We start from the raw sequence: 19,114 nt of genomic DNA, 5'->3' as shown, positions 1-19,114 counted from the left end.
GACTGAAGTGTTTAAAATTATGAAGTGAATTAGTCCAGTGGATCAAGATGGTGACTTTAAAATGAGTTCATCAAGAACACGGGGACACAGTTGGAAACTTGTAAAGGGGAAATTTCACACAAACATTAGGAAGTTTTCCTATACACAGAGAACCACAGACATTTGGAATAAGTGATCAAGTAGTGTTGTGGACAGGAGGACTTTATGGATCTTCAGAACTCTACTTGATGTTTTTTAGAAGAATTAAAAGGAGAGGACTGGTGTGCTTTGTTGGCCTAAATGGCCTGTTCTTGACTTGATTGTCCTGATGCTTCTAGTAATGAGAGATTTCAAGTTTTCAAATGTAATAGATATGCAAGCCTTTCCGTAAACATGTTCTCACTGTGTCAGGATGGGTTATTGGGTGTAGATTGATGGGCAAAAATGGCAAATTGATCCATTTCAAATGAAGTGTACAACACAATAAATCGTGCAGAACGTGAAGGAGTCTGAAGACTTTCTGAATTCAGTGTATTAAGAGCTTGATGACTTTCTGGTATAACAAACATCTCGGGTTGAATGACGCAGGTTTGGAACTCTAACGCAAATCATAAATCTTATCAGGCTTTTGTATATTTTGGTAATCCATGTTGGTCTTTCAAGAGGAAACAACAAGCCAGGGGATGAGTTATGAGGAAAGATTCAAAGAGCTGAGTCTTTACAGGAGATGAAGAGGAGACCTGACTGAAATGTTTAAATTGATGAAGGGAATTAGTGCAGCGGATCGAGACGGTGACTTTAAAATGAGTTCATCAACAACACGGAGACACAGCTGGAAACTTGTGAAGGGGAAATTTCGCACAAACATTAGGAAGCTTTTCTTTACACAAAGAATGATAGACACTTGGAATAAGCGACCCAGTAGAGTAGTGGACAATAAGACTTTAGTGATTTTCAAAATTCGACTTGATGTTTTTTTGTAAGAAATAAGTGGATAGGACTGGGAAGCTTTGTGGGACTGAATAGCCTGTTCTCATCTAGATTGTTCTAATGTATATTGGGAGAAGGATGTGAAGGATGGAGCTGCCAGGCAAGCGGAAAAAAAGGAAGGAATAAGAGAAGGTTTATGGATGCAGTGAGAGAGGACATGCAAGTGATGGGTGTAACAGAGCAAGATGACAAGGACAGGAAGATATGGAACAAGATGATCCACGGTGGCAACCCCTAATGGGAGAAGCCAAAAGAAGAAGAAGACCCTCAACAAACCCCAAGACAGAGCATGTTACTGATGTGGTAAAATGAGGCCTTAACAAGCAAGGGTGCAATGCTGAAGCTACCAATACTCTACAAGACAACCCTCTTGATCATGGCAACTTGTTGCTCAAGCTCAAGGCTGATTTTGGAGCTGTAAGCCCCTGTGGTATTTTTCTATTAGAGTGACACAAATTCGACAGCGAGTCACGCATGCACAGCACGCCATGTTGCCAGTTAATTCCTTGCCACTAATCCTTTCGTGTTATTTCTTTGATAGTGCAGTGTACCCCGAAAATTTGGGAACTACCAGCCAGCAGCCGGGTGAAGAGGGAGGCCCCACCGACTTGCGTCACAATAATAGAAAAAGTATCTCCCCTTTTCCTTTGCTGCCAGTTACCATAGCAGCCTAGTAATAATGCCCCTCTCGGGGTGGACAGGTCTATATCATGACAGTCCAGGGCTGAAAGACAATCTCACTCCGGCCCTGTTCATACATGTTTAGATGCAATCTTGGCTATTTCGATTAATAATTTGATTCTGTGGGCGTTCCGTTTCAGACCATAGGTATTGCCGGCTGCAGTTCCACACTGTTGTGCTTCTCCAGTTCGGCAAGCGGCGGCTGCTGTTGCTACTTATAAAAATGCTGCCATTCTTACGCTCGTAGCTCAGCTCCAGCACTTGTACCCCACATTTCATAATTGCGATTTACTCAGAATGCCCACATCAAGAGGAAGTGACGTAGTGGTAAGCTTGCCGCACTCTCGCACCCCGCGCTCTGTCCGTTGAGTGACGTTTAGCGGAAGGCGTGAATCTCCTCGATACGCGCGGTTTGTGTTCTCGGCTAGGCTCAAACCCCGCCCCGTCGTGTAACTCAGTTTGGGGCTGCCACTTTAGCAAACTTACGGGGCTGCAGTGTGTAACTGAAGTTAGTCGGATTTAGGAAAGAAAAAAAGAGTATAAACTGCCAGGAAAGAGTTGCCATTTCGGAAAGTCATTATGGCCCCCTCTATCTTCACGTCGTCGGCCACCGCCGTCGCATTGAGTAACGCCACGGTGACGGTGGACGCAGCCTTCTTCAGGTCATCTCAAGGGATTCTGAAGATTATGCAAATGGTAAGAAATGATCATTTAATGTAGGATGGAAGTTGTCATTTTTAGAGTAAATAAAAAGTGAAAACTTTTCTTTCTAGAAGTTGTGGGCAAACCCCCTTTTTATTTCAACAGTCATCCGCTTCTCTTGGCAGATGCAACGGGTTGAGTTAAGAGGGCGCTATTAGATTGGCAGAAAGAATTCTTGTCTGGCAGTTTGTGTGTGGCGTGGTGGTGGCAGTGTGATTTGTGTGTGTGTGGTGTATCCTGAAAGCGCTGCCCCTTCACCACGCTAGGGTACGAAGCGAACTGTGCCCAGTTACACCAGTCGCGCTACTTTATTCAGTATGCCAGTTTGTGAAGTGGATTTCCATTACGTTGGCCTCAGGGTAGCAAATCTGTGCCGTGCCGTTATTTGTAGGTGAAACTAACTGTATGTGCGAGTGTTGTTACACAACAGAAACTCGAGGCACATTCCTGCTCGGCCTGCAGTGGTGTGAACTTGAACAATCTGTTACGTATAAAATCTCTCGAGTTTGTGTGTGTGTGTGTGTGAGAGGAACAGAGCCAGAAATACGACAGTCAAAAACTCGCTGGTTCGTTATAGGTGACAGTCACGGTCATTTTAATTAAATGTCAGCGGGGTAGCTTCCTGTGTGCTCGATCTAATCATTTACTTCAAAGCGACATTTGTCAGCGCTTTAAATTCTACTTTTTCAGGGAGTGTTTGCGTCTGTAATGCTATGGAAACCCCGCCATTCAGGGTCAGGACCTCCAGTTGCCGCAAGCTATTCGGACTCAAGTTAGGAACCGACCCTAGTCTAGTCAGAAACAATTGTAGGAACTTGGGAGTCCCTAGTTTAAAAAAAAAAACACCAACTTGCCCAGCATGGTAGAAATTATGAACATTATTTAAGATCAAAGTCTAAATTAATAAAATGAACTGGGAGAATTTCATATTTTTTATGAAAAAACATTATATAAAACACATAAATACATTTATATAGAACATGTTGGAAAAAACAATAATAACTGAATAAAGTGCATTTAAATAAATGAAAAAGTAAGTAAAATGAAAAAAAAAAATCTCACCTGCTTAATCCAAACCAGAGTCACAGGGGTTACTGGAGCCTATCCCAGCTAACAAAGGGAACAAGGCAGGACCAAACCCTAGACAGGATGCCAATCCAGCATAGGGTGACCCAGCACATTGGCCAGTTTAGCAATAGGCTAATTTTCAATTTGATGGCAGCAACAATTTACCAAAAAAAAAAAAAATTGTGGAAATGGGAAAATATGGCACTGTGTTGGGAATTGAATTGAATTGAATTTTTATGATATCCTTAGAAAGGAAAAAATCTATCTATCTATTATATACTGCCTTTCATATCTATCTATCTATCTATCTATCTATCTATCTATCTATCTATCTATCTATTATATACTGCCTTTCATATCTATCTATCTATCTATCTATCTATCTATTATATAGCACCTTTCATATCTATCATCTATATATTTATCTATTATATAGTGCCTTTCATATCTATCTATCTATCTATCTATTATATAGCGCCTTTCATATCTGTCTATGTATCTATCTATCTATCTATCTGATTATAAGACAGGTGATCTTCTCCTTTTTAGCCTGGAGGTAGCAGCATGTACAATTTTCAAAAAGAATTTCAAGTGTAGGATTTATCAAAGCACAGGACAGTTCTGTCCACTTTGCCTCAGCCCATCTTAAATGAGCTCAGGCCCAGAGAAGGCCACGGTGTTTGCACATCATGTCTATGTCTGATTTCTTCTTGGTATGGCGGATTTTACCTTGCCTTTGCGGATGCGGCGATGAACTGTGTTCACAGACATTAGTTTTCAGAAGTGTGCCTGAGCCTGTGCAGTGATTTCCACTACAGAGTGGTGTCTGCGCCGCCTGAGGGCCCGAAGATCACGGCCATCCAGTATTGATGGTGTCTGTCCTTGTCGCTTGCGTGCAGGTGATTTCTCTGGATTCTGTGACTCTTTTAATGATTTTGTGTTCCATAGATGCTGAAATCGCAAATCCTTGCAGTTTTGCGTTGAGGATTCTTCTTGAATTTGTTGCACCATTGCTCTTTATTTCTGAGAGACTCTGCCTCTCTGGGATGCTCTGTTTATACCCCGTCATGTGACTGACCAGTTGCCAATTAACCTCACCAGCTTTTTTATTTATTTTTATTTTATTATTCCACAACTTTTCCAGTCTTTTGTTTTCTTGTCCCAACTTTTTTAAACCATTTACCTGGCATCAATTTAAAAATGAACAGATATTTTTCACAAAACAACACACTGTCTCAGTTTCAATATTTGATATGTTGTCATTGTCCCGTTTTCGATTAAATGGGGGGTGTAAATGAGTTGCAGATCATCACGTTCTGTTTTTATTTACATTTTACACAGTATCCCAGTTTCCCTTCTCTTTTGCAGAGGGTTTTGTGGGTTTCCTTTTAAATGGATAAATTTGCCGTTTTTGCTCAGCAGTCTACTCCATAATGAAAAACTGAAAACATATTTTCTGACAGGATTGCAAATTTAATAAACATCAAAAAAATCTGAATTGAGGGAAGGATGAGTGCAGCCCAATACTGAGAGGTCCTTGAAGAAAGCCTGCTCCAGATTGCACCCCACCTCAGACTAGGACGGCTCTTCACATCTCAGTGTGACAGTGACCTGAAGTATACCACCAGGACAATGCTGGAGTGTCTTCAGGACAAGTGTCTGACTGTCCTTGAGTGTCTCGGCAAAAACCCAGATGTAACCTCCATAGAACATTTATGGAGAGACCCGAAGATGGCCATTTATAGACACTTCCCATCCAGTCTAATGGGGCTTGCAAGGATCTGCCAGGAACAATGGGATAAACTGGCCAAACCCAGGTGTGCAAAGCTTGTAGAGACTTACCCAAGACGACTGGAAATCTGGAATTGTCTCCAAAGGGGCTTCTGGATTAAGGGTCTGACTACGTCTGTGAATGAAAGATTGACTACATTTGCAGATCTTTCTAAGAACCTGTTTTCACTTTGTCAGTATGGGTTATTGAGTGAAAATTGATGGGCAAAAATGGCGAAATGTATCGATATAAATAAAATTAATATTCCAAAACAGTAATGCGTGCAAAGGCCTGAATACTTTCTGAAGGCAATGAATTTATACAGAGACTTTTTTATGATAAAAATTGGACAGTTCACAGCAAGAAAATAACAAAAGTCCAGCACCGTGGTTACTGCTATTGGCCTCACAGCAGTGGGTTCAAGTTCTAGTCTGGTGGATGCCTCTGTATGGTCTGCATGTTCTCCTGGTGTCTTTGGTTTCCTCCTGCGCCCTGTGGCGAGTGGCTGAGGGTGGTGTACCCAGCCGGGATGTCCGGAAGGACCAGAGGAGGGCTTATGCCTTCTCCAGACCACGAGGGGGGTGACCGCTCTGGTGGCTTTGGGGACCACAGGAACAGAGCTTAGAAGCTCAACCCTATAGGGGCCCGTGGTCACCGCCAGGGGGCGCCCCAATGCCTGAGGAGCCCCTGGCCCTCAGCACTTCCGCCACACCCGGAAGTGCTCTGGGGGAAGAAGACCAGGGACACCCGGAGTGCTTCCGGGTGCGCAGCTGGTACTTCCACCACACTGGGGAGTGCCAGCGGAAGCTAATCGGGAGGCACCTGGCGCACGTCCGGGTGTGTATAAAAGGGGCCGCCTCCCTCCATCCGATGGCTGGAGTTGGGAGTGTAGAAGATGAAGTCTTGGTGGAACGGAGTGGAGGCGCACCTGAAGAGGCACAGGCATTGTGAGGCCTGGAGTTTGGGGTTGTGTGTGCACTGTCAATAATAGGGATTGTAAATAAATGTCTGTTGGGTGATTTAAAATCATGTCTGCCTGTCTGTGTCCGGGCCGTGTTCCACAGCCCTAAAGCCGTATAGGTTATGTTGTTTGGCAATCATGAACTAGCCCAGTATGAGTGAGGCTGTGCATCCTGTGCACGTCTGCTTTGTGTCTATGGCTGCAAGTATAAGTTCAGAGGCATGGCCTGGAATCCCTACAGATTTTATTTTTTTTCTCCGAGTTTTTTTTGTTTTTTCTGTCCCCCCTGGCCATTGGACCTTACTCTTATTCGATGTTAATTAATGTTGACTTATTTTGTTTTCTTATTGTGTCTTTTATTTTTCTATTCTTCATTATGTAAAGCACTTTGAGCTACTGTTTGTATGAAAATGTGCTATAGAAATAAATGTTGTTGTTGTTGTTCCATGTCTCCACAACCCAGATTTGAGTTATAAGAGAATTTAGGAAACAGTGCATGACTAGATTTGTGAAATGCTACAGTTTACTGAAAGTCAAGGTAGATACTGACATGCACAGAGTGTGAATGTCTTTTTAGGGTCAGCTTAAAATGATGCATTTGAGTGCAAGTTGAATTTATGAGAAGCTGTGCTGATGCAAAAAGGGGAAGGAAAACTTTTAAGATGTGTAAATTACTTCCTGAAGCAGAAGGGCCATTAAGGACTCCTTTAAAGAATCCTGTTTTAAAATAGCAATACGGCATATTTATTTTTAAAAACATAATGTTAATATTACTTTTAAACAGTGCCTCTCCTGGAGAGTTTAATCACAAAACATTTCATAAAGCACAGATAGGTAGACGTGAAAGTATACAATAGATAAGAAGGACGCAATGTGACTGAAATAGTGTGGCCACTAGGGGGCGCTGTAGGCCCTGAAGCCCAAACACAACCACACAGACAACATCAAATATAAGGAGTGTTACAGCCAAGAACCTCACGGAGGCATCTGGAAAGGCCGCACAAACACCAGTATTCTCTCTTCTCTTCTCTCTTCCGCTGTCCTTCCTCCACTCCTCCCAAGTAAGCTTTGTCCTCTTCCACCCGACTCCAACTCGCCTGGGTGGGACGTGGGCCATGGGGAGCACTTGTGGGACAAACTGAGGTCGATTTTACAAATCTCCGCTGCATCCCCTGGCTGCCTCTATGGAAACCAACAGGGCTTCCCTACAGGAATTAAGCTTCCAGCATGGATGGATGGCTAGAAAGACAGACAGATGGACACTATATAGCAGATAGTTAGATAGATGGGTGTATGGATAGAAAGGCACTATAAGACAGATGGATTGATAGAACAACAGGCACTGTATGATAGACAGATAGATAGAATTGCACTGTATGATGGATAGATAGATTGATAGACAGATGGATAGATAGAAAGGCGCTGTATGATAGATAAATAGAAAGAAAGAAAGAAAGAAGGGCACTGTATGATGGATAGATAGATTGATAGACAGATAGATGGATAGATAGAAAGACACTGTATGATGGAAAGATGGATAGATAGATTGATAGACAGATGGATAGATAGAAAGGCACTGTATGATAGATAAATAGAAAGAGAAAGAAAGAAGGGCACTGTATGATGGATAGATAGATGAATAGATAGAAAGGCACTATATGATAGATAGATAAATAAAAAGAAAGAAAGGCACTGTATGATGGATAGATAGATGGATAGATAAAGACACTGTATGATAGATAAATAGAAAGAAAGAAAGGCACTGTATGATGGATAAATAGATAGAATGGCACTGTATGATGGATGGATAGATAGATGGATAGATAGAAAGGCAGTGTATGATAGACAGAACGTCTAACTTGACTAAAAGTAAGAGAGCAGTCCCAGTGAGGCGTTATGAAGGAGCCCCAGTTGTGTTTCCTGATGCCCTTCTTCTGAATATTTTGCTGTAAATGAAGTCTTCAGTGCTAGTGTGTCATAGAGAGGATGTGCACTTTGTTCATAATGGCCATCAGCTTTGAATTCTTCTGCCCTACACTACAGCATTCCATCCCTGGGCCTGCCTTCTTGTTTTGCTCTGGTGGGCCTCTCTTGAAGTGACGTTACCAGCGCAACACACCACAACATACAGAATGTCGCTGGCCTTGAGTTCTAGGACATGTCTTCTTCTTCTTCTTCTTTTAGCTGCTCTCATTAGGGGTCACCACAACAGATCACCTTCTTCCATATCTTCTTGTCCTCGTCATCTTGTTCCATTACACCCATCACCTGCATATCCTCTCTCACCACATCCATAAACCTTCTCTTATGCCTTCCTCTCCTCCTCTTGCCTAACTGCTCTAGCCGTAGCATTCTTCTCCCAGTATACCCAGCACCTCGCCTCTGCACATGTCCAAACCAGCACAATCTCGCCTCTCTGAAATGTCTCCAAATCATTCAACCAGAGCTGACCCTCTAAATGTCCTCGTTTCTAATCCTGTTCATCCTCGTCACACCCAATGCAAATCTTAACATCTTTAACTCTGCCACCTCCAGCTCTGTCTCCTGTGCCACTGTCTCCAACCCATATAACATAACTGGTCTCACTACCGTCCTGTAGACCTTCCCTTTCACTCTTGCTGATACCCGTCTGTCACACATCACTCCTGACACTCTTCTCCACCCACTCCACTCTGCCTGCACTCTCTTCTTCACTTCTCTTCCACAATCCCCATTACTCTGTACTGTTGATCTCAAGTATTTAAACTTTTCCACCTTCGCCAACTCTACTCCCCTCATCCTCACCATTCCACTGACCTCCATCTCACTAACTCACATGTATTCTGTCTTGGTGGTCCTACTGACCTTCATTCCTCTCCTCTCATATCTTCACCTCTCCAGGGTCTCCTCAACCTGCTCCCTACTGTCACTACAGATCACAATGTCATCAGCAAACATCGCAGTCCACGGGGACTCCTGTCTAATCTCATCTGTCAGCCTGTCCATCGCCATTGCAAATAAGAAAGGGCTCAGAGCTGATCCCTGATTTAATCCCACCTCCGTCACTCCTACCGCAGACCTCACCACGGTCACACTTCCCTCGTACATATCCTGTACCACTCTTACGTACTTCTCTGCCACTCCTGACTTCCTCATACAATACCACAGCTCCTCTCAATCACCCTGTCATTTGCTTTCTCCATGTCCACAAAGACACAATGCAACTCCTTCTGGCCTTCTCTCTCTGCTTCTCCATCAACATCCTCAGAGCAAACATCTCATCTGTGGTGCTCTTTCTTGGCATGAAACCATCCTGCTGCTCATTAATCATCACCTCACTACTTAACCGAGCTTCCATTACTCTTTCCCATAACTTCATGTTGTGACAAACTTTTACACCCAATGCCCTTCCTGATGTAACCCTCCCCATTTATCCGGGCTCAGGACCGGCATGAAGAAACACACTGCTTTGTGCATCCCCTGTGGCTGGATTAGAGTTCTAGGACATGCAAAGGATGTAAAAATGACATCTTCCCCTCTAGTCTTTGTCTGCTAGGCACACTGCAGTGGGTCCAAGTGGTCTTTGAAAAGTAAGCACAGAGTTCAGGACCAGCCTTTCAAAGCACTTCACGAGGTCGACGTGAGTCTGCTGTCATTAGGTGAAGAAGGGCCTGTCATCTTTGGAGCGAGCTCAGTCCCGGATGTTTTCTGTAGCAGTAACACTTTGTGGGATGTTAGCGGTAGACTGAATAGGTGGCATGGGACACCACAGAGTCGGTCAGCCCCGGCCTTAAGTTCTTGAGGACTTTACTCCATTCCGGGGTTTCCTTCTTGTTGCCTCCTCAGTTGCACTTACGATGTTCACAGTTATAAGGCAGTGTGTGTTCTTTTTTTAAAGAGAAGTGCTGTGCTTAATAATGAATAAAACTGAAATCGAAAATCAAAGTTAGCAATGAACAAGTATGTGGGGGCGGCACGGTGACGCAGTGGGTAGCGCTGCTGCCTCGCAGTTAGGAGACCCGGGTTCGCTTCTCGGGTCCACCCTGTGTAGAGTTTGCATGTTCTCTCTGTGTCTGCGTGGGTTTCAGTTGTCAACATGGGCACTGCCCATAGGCAGCTCACACTTCCTCTTTGTGTGTGTGACTCTTTTGCCCTGTTCTTCACCAGCAACACCTCCAAGATGTTGAATTAGGCAGATTGTCGACATTATTTTTTCTTGTTGTTGTGATGGTGGATATGCACAGGAATGTGGCATCCAGTGGGCTTTTGTCCTGACTGGGACATGTTTCTGCTTTTCATTGAAGAGAAGAGTGCAGACATGACATTCACTCCTTCCAGGCCATTGGTACTCACAGCAGTAGATGTAGGGTCCATTTCTACCCCCAGGTTGTAAGGTTACTGAACAGAAGATTTAAAAGTAGCGTATGTTCGGTTTACAGTCCCCAGTTTACCAAACCTGCATGTGTTTGGGATTGATGAGACAATAAGGAGAATCTGCTTACTGTATACAAAAGGTTGCCAGACCATAAACCCGAGTCCAGTTTAATGTGTGCTGCTCAAAAAAATGAAAGGAACCCTTTTGAATCCGAGTATAGCATCAAGTCAATGAAACTTGTGGGCTGTTGATCTGCTCAGTGAAGTAGCATTTTGAAATTCTATGCGTAACGGTCATAACTGAATACTACTTACGTACATATATACGCCCATAGCCTGCAGCTCGGTTGCCATGTGAGGCGGAGTTGCATCCCCCATTACCACGCCTCCCACATACTTGACTCCCTGCCCATATAAGGCCGTCCATCAGCAGCAATCCAAGCTGTGAGAAAACAGTAAAAAGGAGGCGTGTCAGACATCGTGGTACATTTGCTGATGCTGCTATACGGAAACAACTTCATGACGCTGCTGCCAAATACTCGCAGAAAAATCCACAAGTTAATAGAGACTCTGTCGCTAAATACTCGCAGGCAGTTCCATAAGTTCATAGACATGCTGCCGCTAAACAACCACCAATGCCTCTTAAACATCTTAGATTCACAGGTGACGATTTCAGTAGTGGACACTTTAATGTTTATGAATGTTTAAACTCTCAAAAGCTGAATGCGAAGTTATCGATGAAGCCGGTTGTATGCTTACAACGCTTGACAGATACTGAATGTCACTTCAACACAAGTCCTGCAAATACTGTCGTCATTGAAACAAACCATGAAACTCAAACCGATTATGACAGCAGCAATCCAAGCTGTGAGAAAACTGTAAAAAGGAGGCGTGTCAGATGAAGTGGTACATTTTCTGATGCAGCTAGACGAAAACAACTCCGTGACGCTGCCGCCAAATACTCGCAGAAAAATCCACAAGTTAATTGACACGCTGCCGCTACATATTCACAGGCAAATCCACAAGTTAATACCGGGAATGCCTGTTAAACATCTTAGATTTACGAGTAGCGAACACTTCGATGAATGAAACCTATTATCTTTATAACGGTTGACAAACACGGAATGCAAATTGAACACAACATGTCCTCCAAATATGAACCTGATTGAAACAAATAAGGATAATCAAATCCTCGATGACAGCAACACTCATAACACTCACAAAACAATTACATTGACAATCATGTTACGTTATTTTTAAAATGTTTCCTTTTCTTTTTCATAACTTCTTTAACACACTACTTCTCCACTGCGAAGCACGGGTATTTTGCTAGTTTTTCAATATAATCTCTTGTTTCTGTCTGAGAAGTGACATTACATTAAGCTTAAATTGTAATCTCTCGAAGCGAACAAAGTCCTAGGTTTAGAGGTATTTGATCGATAGCAACAACAACATTTATTTCTATAGCGCATTTTCATACAAATAATGTAGCCCAAAGTGCTTTACATGATGAAGAAAGAGAAAAAAAAGACAAAGTAAGAATTAAAATAAGAGAACACTAATTAACATAGAATAAAAGTAAGGTCATATGGGAAGGGAGGGCAGAAAAAAACAAAAAAAAAAACCTCCAGCCGGCTGGAGAAAAAATAAAATCTGCAGGGGTTCCAGGCCATGAGACCGCCCAGCCACTCTGGGCACTCTACCTAACATAAATGATCAGTCCTCATTGTATTCAGGGTTCTCATGGGACGACTTCTTGATGACGGTCACGTGGACTTTTGGCTTTTAATCCATCAGTGTAGGAACATTGCGTTGCTTTGATCAGGTGGTGGTGGCGCAGAAAACCGGAAAAAGAACAGAAGAGAGAGTAGGGGTTAGTACGGATTTTGGAGCTACCATGAATAGTAATGATAATTAATTGAATATACAGAGCATCAGGATTAAACTAAAATAAAGTTATGAGAAAGCCATGTTAAAGTAATGAGTTTTTAGCAGTTTTATAAAGTGCTCCACTGTATTAGCCTGGCGAATTCCTATTGGCAAGCTATTCCAGATTTTAGGTGCATACATATGCGATAAGCTGTCGCTATCTCGGCATCTGATTTAAAGTTGTCTCCAGTTATTTTTGAGAATAGTCCAGCTATGAGTTTCACTGGGTTTGGACTTTCACAATTCTCAGGTAGACCTTCGATTCTAATATTATTCTTTCTGCATCCATCTTCCTGAGCCGCAAGTCTGCCTCCGAGGTTTTTGCATTCAGAATTCTCAGCTGTAGCTCTGCCAGCAGCGGTAGATGCCAAATGTTCAGCTGTTTCAATTCGAGTCTTGAATGTCTGCTTAACGTCTTTCAGCTGATCGGCAAGTGCCCTCAGTTTGGACACATTTTCCTGAATGTGTTCCTCAATTTTTACCCAACATACATTTAAAGGCTGCATCAAAGCGATTGTATATACTATACGTTTTTCCAAGTCTTTATTATCCTGCATCTCCAGCTGCAGCTTCTCACTTTCTTTCTTTATATTTTTCTGAATGTCTGTCTTTAGCTCATTTATGGCTGTGGCCATTGTTGTGATCATTACCTTCAGTTCAGACAAATCGTTTCGGCTTTCATGCTCCGCGGGTGAAGTGGCAATCCCCGTTGCAGCCAATGCTCCCGGCTCGCGAGGAGTAGATGAAAGCACGGACTGCAAGGCCATTTCCAGTTTCGAGTGATCTTCTGGAATCGACGAGCTATCGTGACCAGCATCACTTGCACCTTCGCTCCCATTTTCGATCTCGACTGGAGATGATGCAGTGGAGCGGGATCCTGGGAAGTCTGTGCTTTCGCCTGCCAGTTCCAGGTCAGTCTCTGAAAAGCCATACCTTGCACTTGGACTTGATGCCTGTCTAGACTTGGATGTAGCTTTAGGTTTCTTTTCCGTTTCTTTCTGACCCCCTTTCTTGTTACTCATGTTTATATACTGTAGTAGAAGCTCCTCGGGTTGGGTAAATACAGGATACCTCGGAATAATAAGAAATAAGAGAAATAATAAACGAAGCTCCGCTTCAGACGTCCATCTCCCGTAACAGACGAGACCACTCTCACGTTGCGTTAATTTCTGAGGACCTGCGCAGAGGAAGCGTCATTTAAACTCTGGGAATGCGTGGCAGCCATGATGTGTTAAGTTAAAATGAGCCCTTAGTGAGAGTTTGATTTTTTCCAGTTTCAAATAGTATATACAGTAACATCAGTTACCGGCTGACGTAGAATAGGAGAGTTAGGATTCTTCCAATTGAGCAAGATAAGTCTACATGCCAATAGTGAAGTAAAGGCCATTACAGTTTGTTTGTCCTTCTCAACTCTAAGCCCCTCTGTGAGCCCACCACACACGGCTGTTAATGGGTTAGGTGGGATTGTGACCTCCCAGGCTGTCTGAAAGGCATTTTGGTCCTGAATGATTTTAATTTGGTGCTCGCCCAAAACATGTGAGGCTGGAGCTCGATTGCAACGTTCGCATGTCCTGGAAACATTTTGGACAATTTTAAAAGAGACAAATGTGCCCGATATATAATTTTAAGTTGAATAATTGTATGCTTTGCGCATATGGAGCTCGAGTGAATTCTCTGCATTGCTACTTTCCACTACTTTTCTGAAATATTGATTAAGAGATCCTTTTCCCACTTTTCTTTTGGATCTTTGAAAGGGAGGGACTGTAAAATAGTTGTATATATTACAGAAATGCTGTCTGAGTCCTCGAGACTAAGCAATATTATTTCCGGTATAGAGCTAGGTGGGAAGTGAAGAAAATTGAGCAAGGTCTGTTTAGCAAAGTTATGAATTTGAAGGTAGCGAAAGAAATGTGTTGCTGGTAAGTTAGATTTGGAGTGTAATTGTTCGTAGGAGGCGAAGACGTCGTCTATGTACAGATCTCTAAGTGATTTAATACCAAATGTTTTCCAGATGTTAAAAAACTGCGCACGTTTGAGAGGGTGGGAAAAGGCGGCTCTCGTGCTGAGGTGCCACGGTTAAAAGCTACTCTGTCTTAAAGTACTTCCTACATTGCTTCCATATTCTGATTGAGTGAAGCACAGTGAGGTTGTTCGTATATTGGCGATAACTTGTATTTATTGGGATACAAGGCAGGGAATATAAAGAAGTACTGCAGGATTTTATTTTAAACCGTAAGTTTTAAGGCACATCTGCAATTACAAAGGTAAGATCCGGATATATTAAAAACTTGTGTCTACGATGACATGGGACAAACGTGTGATTACGTTAGGCTTCTTAAAAAAAAAAAAAAAAGCACAGAATTTCAATAATTAGTCATGTAGTGAGTACTAGGGTGTTGTACCGTGTTAGCCATTATGAATGTAGAGAAAAGTCAAGCAAAATGACTCCTTTTGTTGGCCAACTAGAAAGATTACAATATGCAAGCTTTCGACCTGACTACAGATACGCATTGTATGGGAAAACGCATCAGAAACTTAAAAAGACGTTTGTTGGACAGTCATTTTATCCAAAGATCTTGACCATACATTGTTCTCCTCTATTGCTTGATGAATTTTCATCTGGAGGGGTCTGTTCATTTTTTACATTGAAGATGTCTCACTTAAAGTTTTTCCAATGTTGTTATTTGTCCTGGTGTCTCTATAAACGCAGGCAACTCCAGTCTCAGTAGTACATTTCGCCTGAAGAAGGGGCCTGAGTTGCCTTGAAAGCTTGCATATTGTAATCTTTTTAGTTAGCTAATAAAAGGTGCTTAATAATTAGTCATCAAACTTTATTCAGGGACAGGTGAATATGTAGCTAAGCTTAATACTGCCACGGCACTGGACGAATTATATCAGCCAGGGGTGAATCACCAAAAGATTGAACTGGTAGTACATCATCAATAGCGGGAGTGCCTATAAAAACGACAACGCTGCACAGTCGCATGCTCTTTTTCTACTGCGGCAAAGGTAAGCAGTCCTTTTTATACTTTCTCATATACAAAGTATAGGGAAAGTATTGTAATCATCCAAAAATTCAACCGCGACCAGTCCTGGAGGGCCTCATCATTCTTACCCTTTTCTTAATTAGGGACCTGTTTTTGCTGCTAATTCACTTCTTTTACATTCATTTTATTTGACTTGCTCTTGAAAACTCAGACCCCTTAATTGTTTCTTTTTCCTTTAATCGGCTACCAAACAATAATGAGATATAAAATGAGCCAAAACGTGACCAGCAAACTACATACAGTATCTGAAAATAAAAAGGGTGGTGGTCTGAAAAATGCTGATCTGCTCAGGTCCACAAAACATTTTATCAGAGCTCTTAGAAAAGAGAAAAATCAACAATTTTGCAAATGTCTGCTATTGCACAAAGAGAGCAGCAACAAGCCATAGAATTAAAGAACGTGTTTAATTAACAACAAGACTCAGCGCCTGATTAAGCAACTGATTGGAGCGAAATTTGTTGGAGTTTGAAGCCCTGACTGAGTTGGTCTTCTGTCAGCTCACTCACTTCACATTTCATTTCTGTTTAAAGAAAGAGATGAAGCAATTCAGAGGAACAAATCTTAAAAAACAATTCAATTAAAATTAATTCAAAAGAAGTTAATTAGCAACAAAAACAGGTCATTAATTAAGAAAATTGTTAGAATGAAAACCTGCAGCCACTGTGGCCCTCCAGGACTGGAGTTTGAGACCCCTGTTTTAGACCCCCCCGAGTCCAGTTTACTCGCTCGTAGTAGGGAAAGGGAAAGTATTGTAATCGTCCAAAAATTCGATGTCCAGATTTTGATGAATCTCCACGTTTAAAAATTCGATTTTGATGAATTTCAACTTTTCAGAACTCCCCGAGTCTGATTTACTTTCTTGGAGGGAATGTATTGTAATCGTCCAATAATTCGATGTTGAGATTTTGATGAATCTCCACGTTTTAGACTTCCCTGAATCCGAAAATACCATTTTTGGAATTATATCTATGTGTGTGTGTGTGTGTGTGTGTGTGTGTGTGTGTGTATATATAAACACAATAATTTGAGTGTGCTTTCACTTCGGTCAAGCAAATTTTGCTTACATGTATTAGGTACAAGATGTAGATTTCTATCAATTTTTGGGCTATTTTCGCTATCCAGAAGTGATACTTTCCCTTTTGTTCATGCAGCTGCAGAGTCTGATTTATCTAAGTTTACTTTTCTAATAATTGTTCAATATATTATAAATTTGATTTGTTGTTGATGGTTCTTGAATGTACATAATATAAAAATCCTTGTCTTGTGATTTACTCCTCAAATATCCATCCCCACATCTGAGTATACGAGAAAGTCGAGGGGAGACCACTCGCGTTTTTAAAGATAACGAGCCACCTCAAAGAGCCATGTGTAAAGAGCAGTGAATTCATCCATTGCGGCACTCGACGCCTGTACTACGATACATAATAACACGAGTCTGCTGGACATCTTACCTTGTAATAAAAGTGAATTCCTCTGTCTGAGCCAGCAAACGGCCGTTTCATTGTACGTGTCTCAATGGAAGATCTCTGCTCTGAGAGACACGTTTTCATCAAGCGCTAGGCCGACAACTGCTGAATCTGGAGCCGAAGTGTTATCGTGGTCCTCCTCCTCCTCACCCAGTGTGTCATCCTCCGTCTGTTCTCTCTCAAATCCTCAGTCTTGGAAGTGGAATGGAGAAATTGTTAGACTCAAAGCAACATAGGAACCTCTCCCTTCTTCAACAGTCGTCACTCGGCCTCAGCTCCCGTCTCGTGAAAAGATGGCTACAAACTCGGTTATGGAGACTAACTGTAAAGCTCTCTCTCTCTCTCCGGATAGTGACAATCCCTGTAGATCAGGTTTCCACATCAGAGGGAAATGTTTCAAAACTAACTACCTTGTTGTGCTTACTGGAAACTCGGCATAAAGGTGCACAATAACGTTCAGCTATAGAGCCATCTGTACGCTGAACCTTTAAAAACGTCTTTTTCGTGGACATTCTCGCCACTTAAGCAGAAATCACAACTGCAGTATGGACAACGGAAGTAACTGAGCTGGCTGAGATTTCACCGGAAGTACGTCTGCACCTCCCTGTGCGTATAGTCAATTAAAGCGGAATAAAAGTGCACATTGCAGACTCTCCTTTTTCGACATGGTTCCCCCCCAGTGACAGTTGGCGTCACAGGTTTTTGTGATTTCTTCAGGTGGGTTTCATGGCTTCATAAGACACCGTGGCCTGCTTCTGCCCTTTTCGAGTCTGTAGTTGCCATTTTTCAAAACGAGCACAAGAGCTGTACCCATGAAAGTCAAAGAAGCCATTCATTGGTCTGCAATGTGCGTCTTGACGTGAATTGTTTATTTTACACGGCCCCAGTTGTGAATTTGCCATGCTCTGTCCAGGGTTGCTTCCTGTCTTTCCCCCCCCGATGCTGCTGGCTCCTTTGGTGTCTAAAGCAGCATCACAAAAATACTCGACTGATTTAGAAGATGTGAAAGAATAAGTCTCAACACACGAAAAGGGTTTGGGGCAGCCACCCGTATGTTGTCCCTGGCTGCAAAAAGGGGTATATAGCAAGTCGCAAAAGCAGACCACAGACATCAAAAGGTTTGGGGTAGCCCACCCATATATTGTGCCTTGGCTGCAAAATGGGTTGAATTGCTTGTGAAGTTCACAGGTTTGAGTCCCAAACAGAACTGATTTCAGTTTGATAAGATGACAGCTTTAAAGGCTGTGACAAGAAGTGACATCATCTGGACCAGAACCGGAAATGATGTCATCAAGTACCTAGTGGGATTTCCCGTGGATGGTCTTGTGACAATGCGGGTTCTGCTCCATGCTCCCATCCACTGTTCGGGAGCCCTTGAACCCAACACCGTTGATAATGCTACCGAGGTGAGCTAGACAGTGAGGCAATAACATTTGAGCAAGGGATGGTATAAAAAGTGCAAAGTGCTTTTATTTAAAACAATCAAAACAAAAACAAAGTGTTCAATTAAATAGGTGCAGTGATTCCCAAAGTCTTTCAAAAAGAGTCATTAAATAAATATTCCATTAAAAGAAATGTGGAGGTTAAAAAACCATATAAAAACAATCCTGTAAAACGAGGTTAAAACGTTCATCAGGAAACAGTCTTTTAAAATCAACTTCAAGGCCGGTGCTCTTCTACACCAGCATCTCACCTGCTTCTCCCAGTTGGGCTTTACAACGGGCGAGACGCTCTCTCTGCAGCTGCCCTTTCTCTCATCACATCAACACGGGTCTGGAGGCCTCCCTATCCCTGGCTTCCGTCAAGCACTCATCCCAGACCCACACTTGGTTCACGGCCAGGACGCACACGCTGGGGAATCCACCACCAAGCCTCCCGCTGCCTTTCTGGCCTTCCGCGGCCATTCGCCCTTCGCTGATCACTCCCGCTACTTGATCACTCAGCGGGAGCAACTTCTACTACGACTCCTGGGTGTCGGCCTAACACCCAGGCTTCCACACAGCTGCTTGCGAGCACTCGTTCGCTCACACCGTGTCTCTCTCTCCTGCACCGACTTGCTCGCTCGTTTCCTGTAACCTCCGTCCTTTTCTCCCTTTCATTTTGTTCTTTTTACTCACCCCTCTTAACCGACTCGCGCTTCTTTATATTGAGAGGGGGGCCATAGCAG

General features: G+C 42.8%; 1 protein-coding gene across 1 annotated transcript in view; it reads left to right on the top strand.

The window, feature by feature from the left end:
* The first annotated feature begins 2,021 nt into the window (after positions 1 to 2,021).
* cmtm7 (CKLF-like MARVEL transmembrane domain containing 7) overlaps positions 2,022 to 19,114 on the top strand; it is a 48,719-nt gene continuing 31,626 nt past the window's right edge. Inside the window, exon 1 of the mRNA XM_039737174.1 lies at positions 2,022 to 2,346. Coding sequence (XP_039593108.1) covers positions 2,230 to 2,346 — 117 coding nt within the window. The 5' untranslated portion in view covers positions 2,022 to 2,229. The remainder of the gene's footprint in view (positions 2,347 to 19,114) is intronic.

Source organism: Polypterus senegalus, chromosome 15 (assembly GCF_016835505.1).
Source record: "Polypterus senegalus isolate Bchr_013 chromosome 15, ASM1683550v1, whole genome shotgun sequence".
In the NCBI taxonomy this organism is placed as follows: domain Eukaryota; kingdom Metazoa; phylum Chordata; class Cladistia; order Polypteriformes; family Polypteridae; genus Polypterus; species Polypterus senegalus.
The sequence above is the reverse complement of the archived record's forward strand: the minus strand, read 5'-3'. Positions and strand labels throughout refer to the sequence as shown.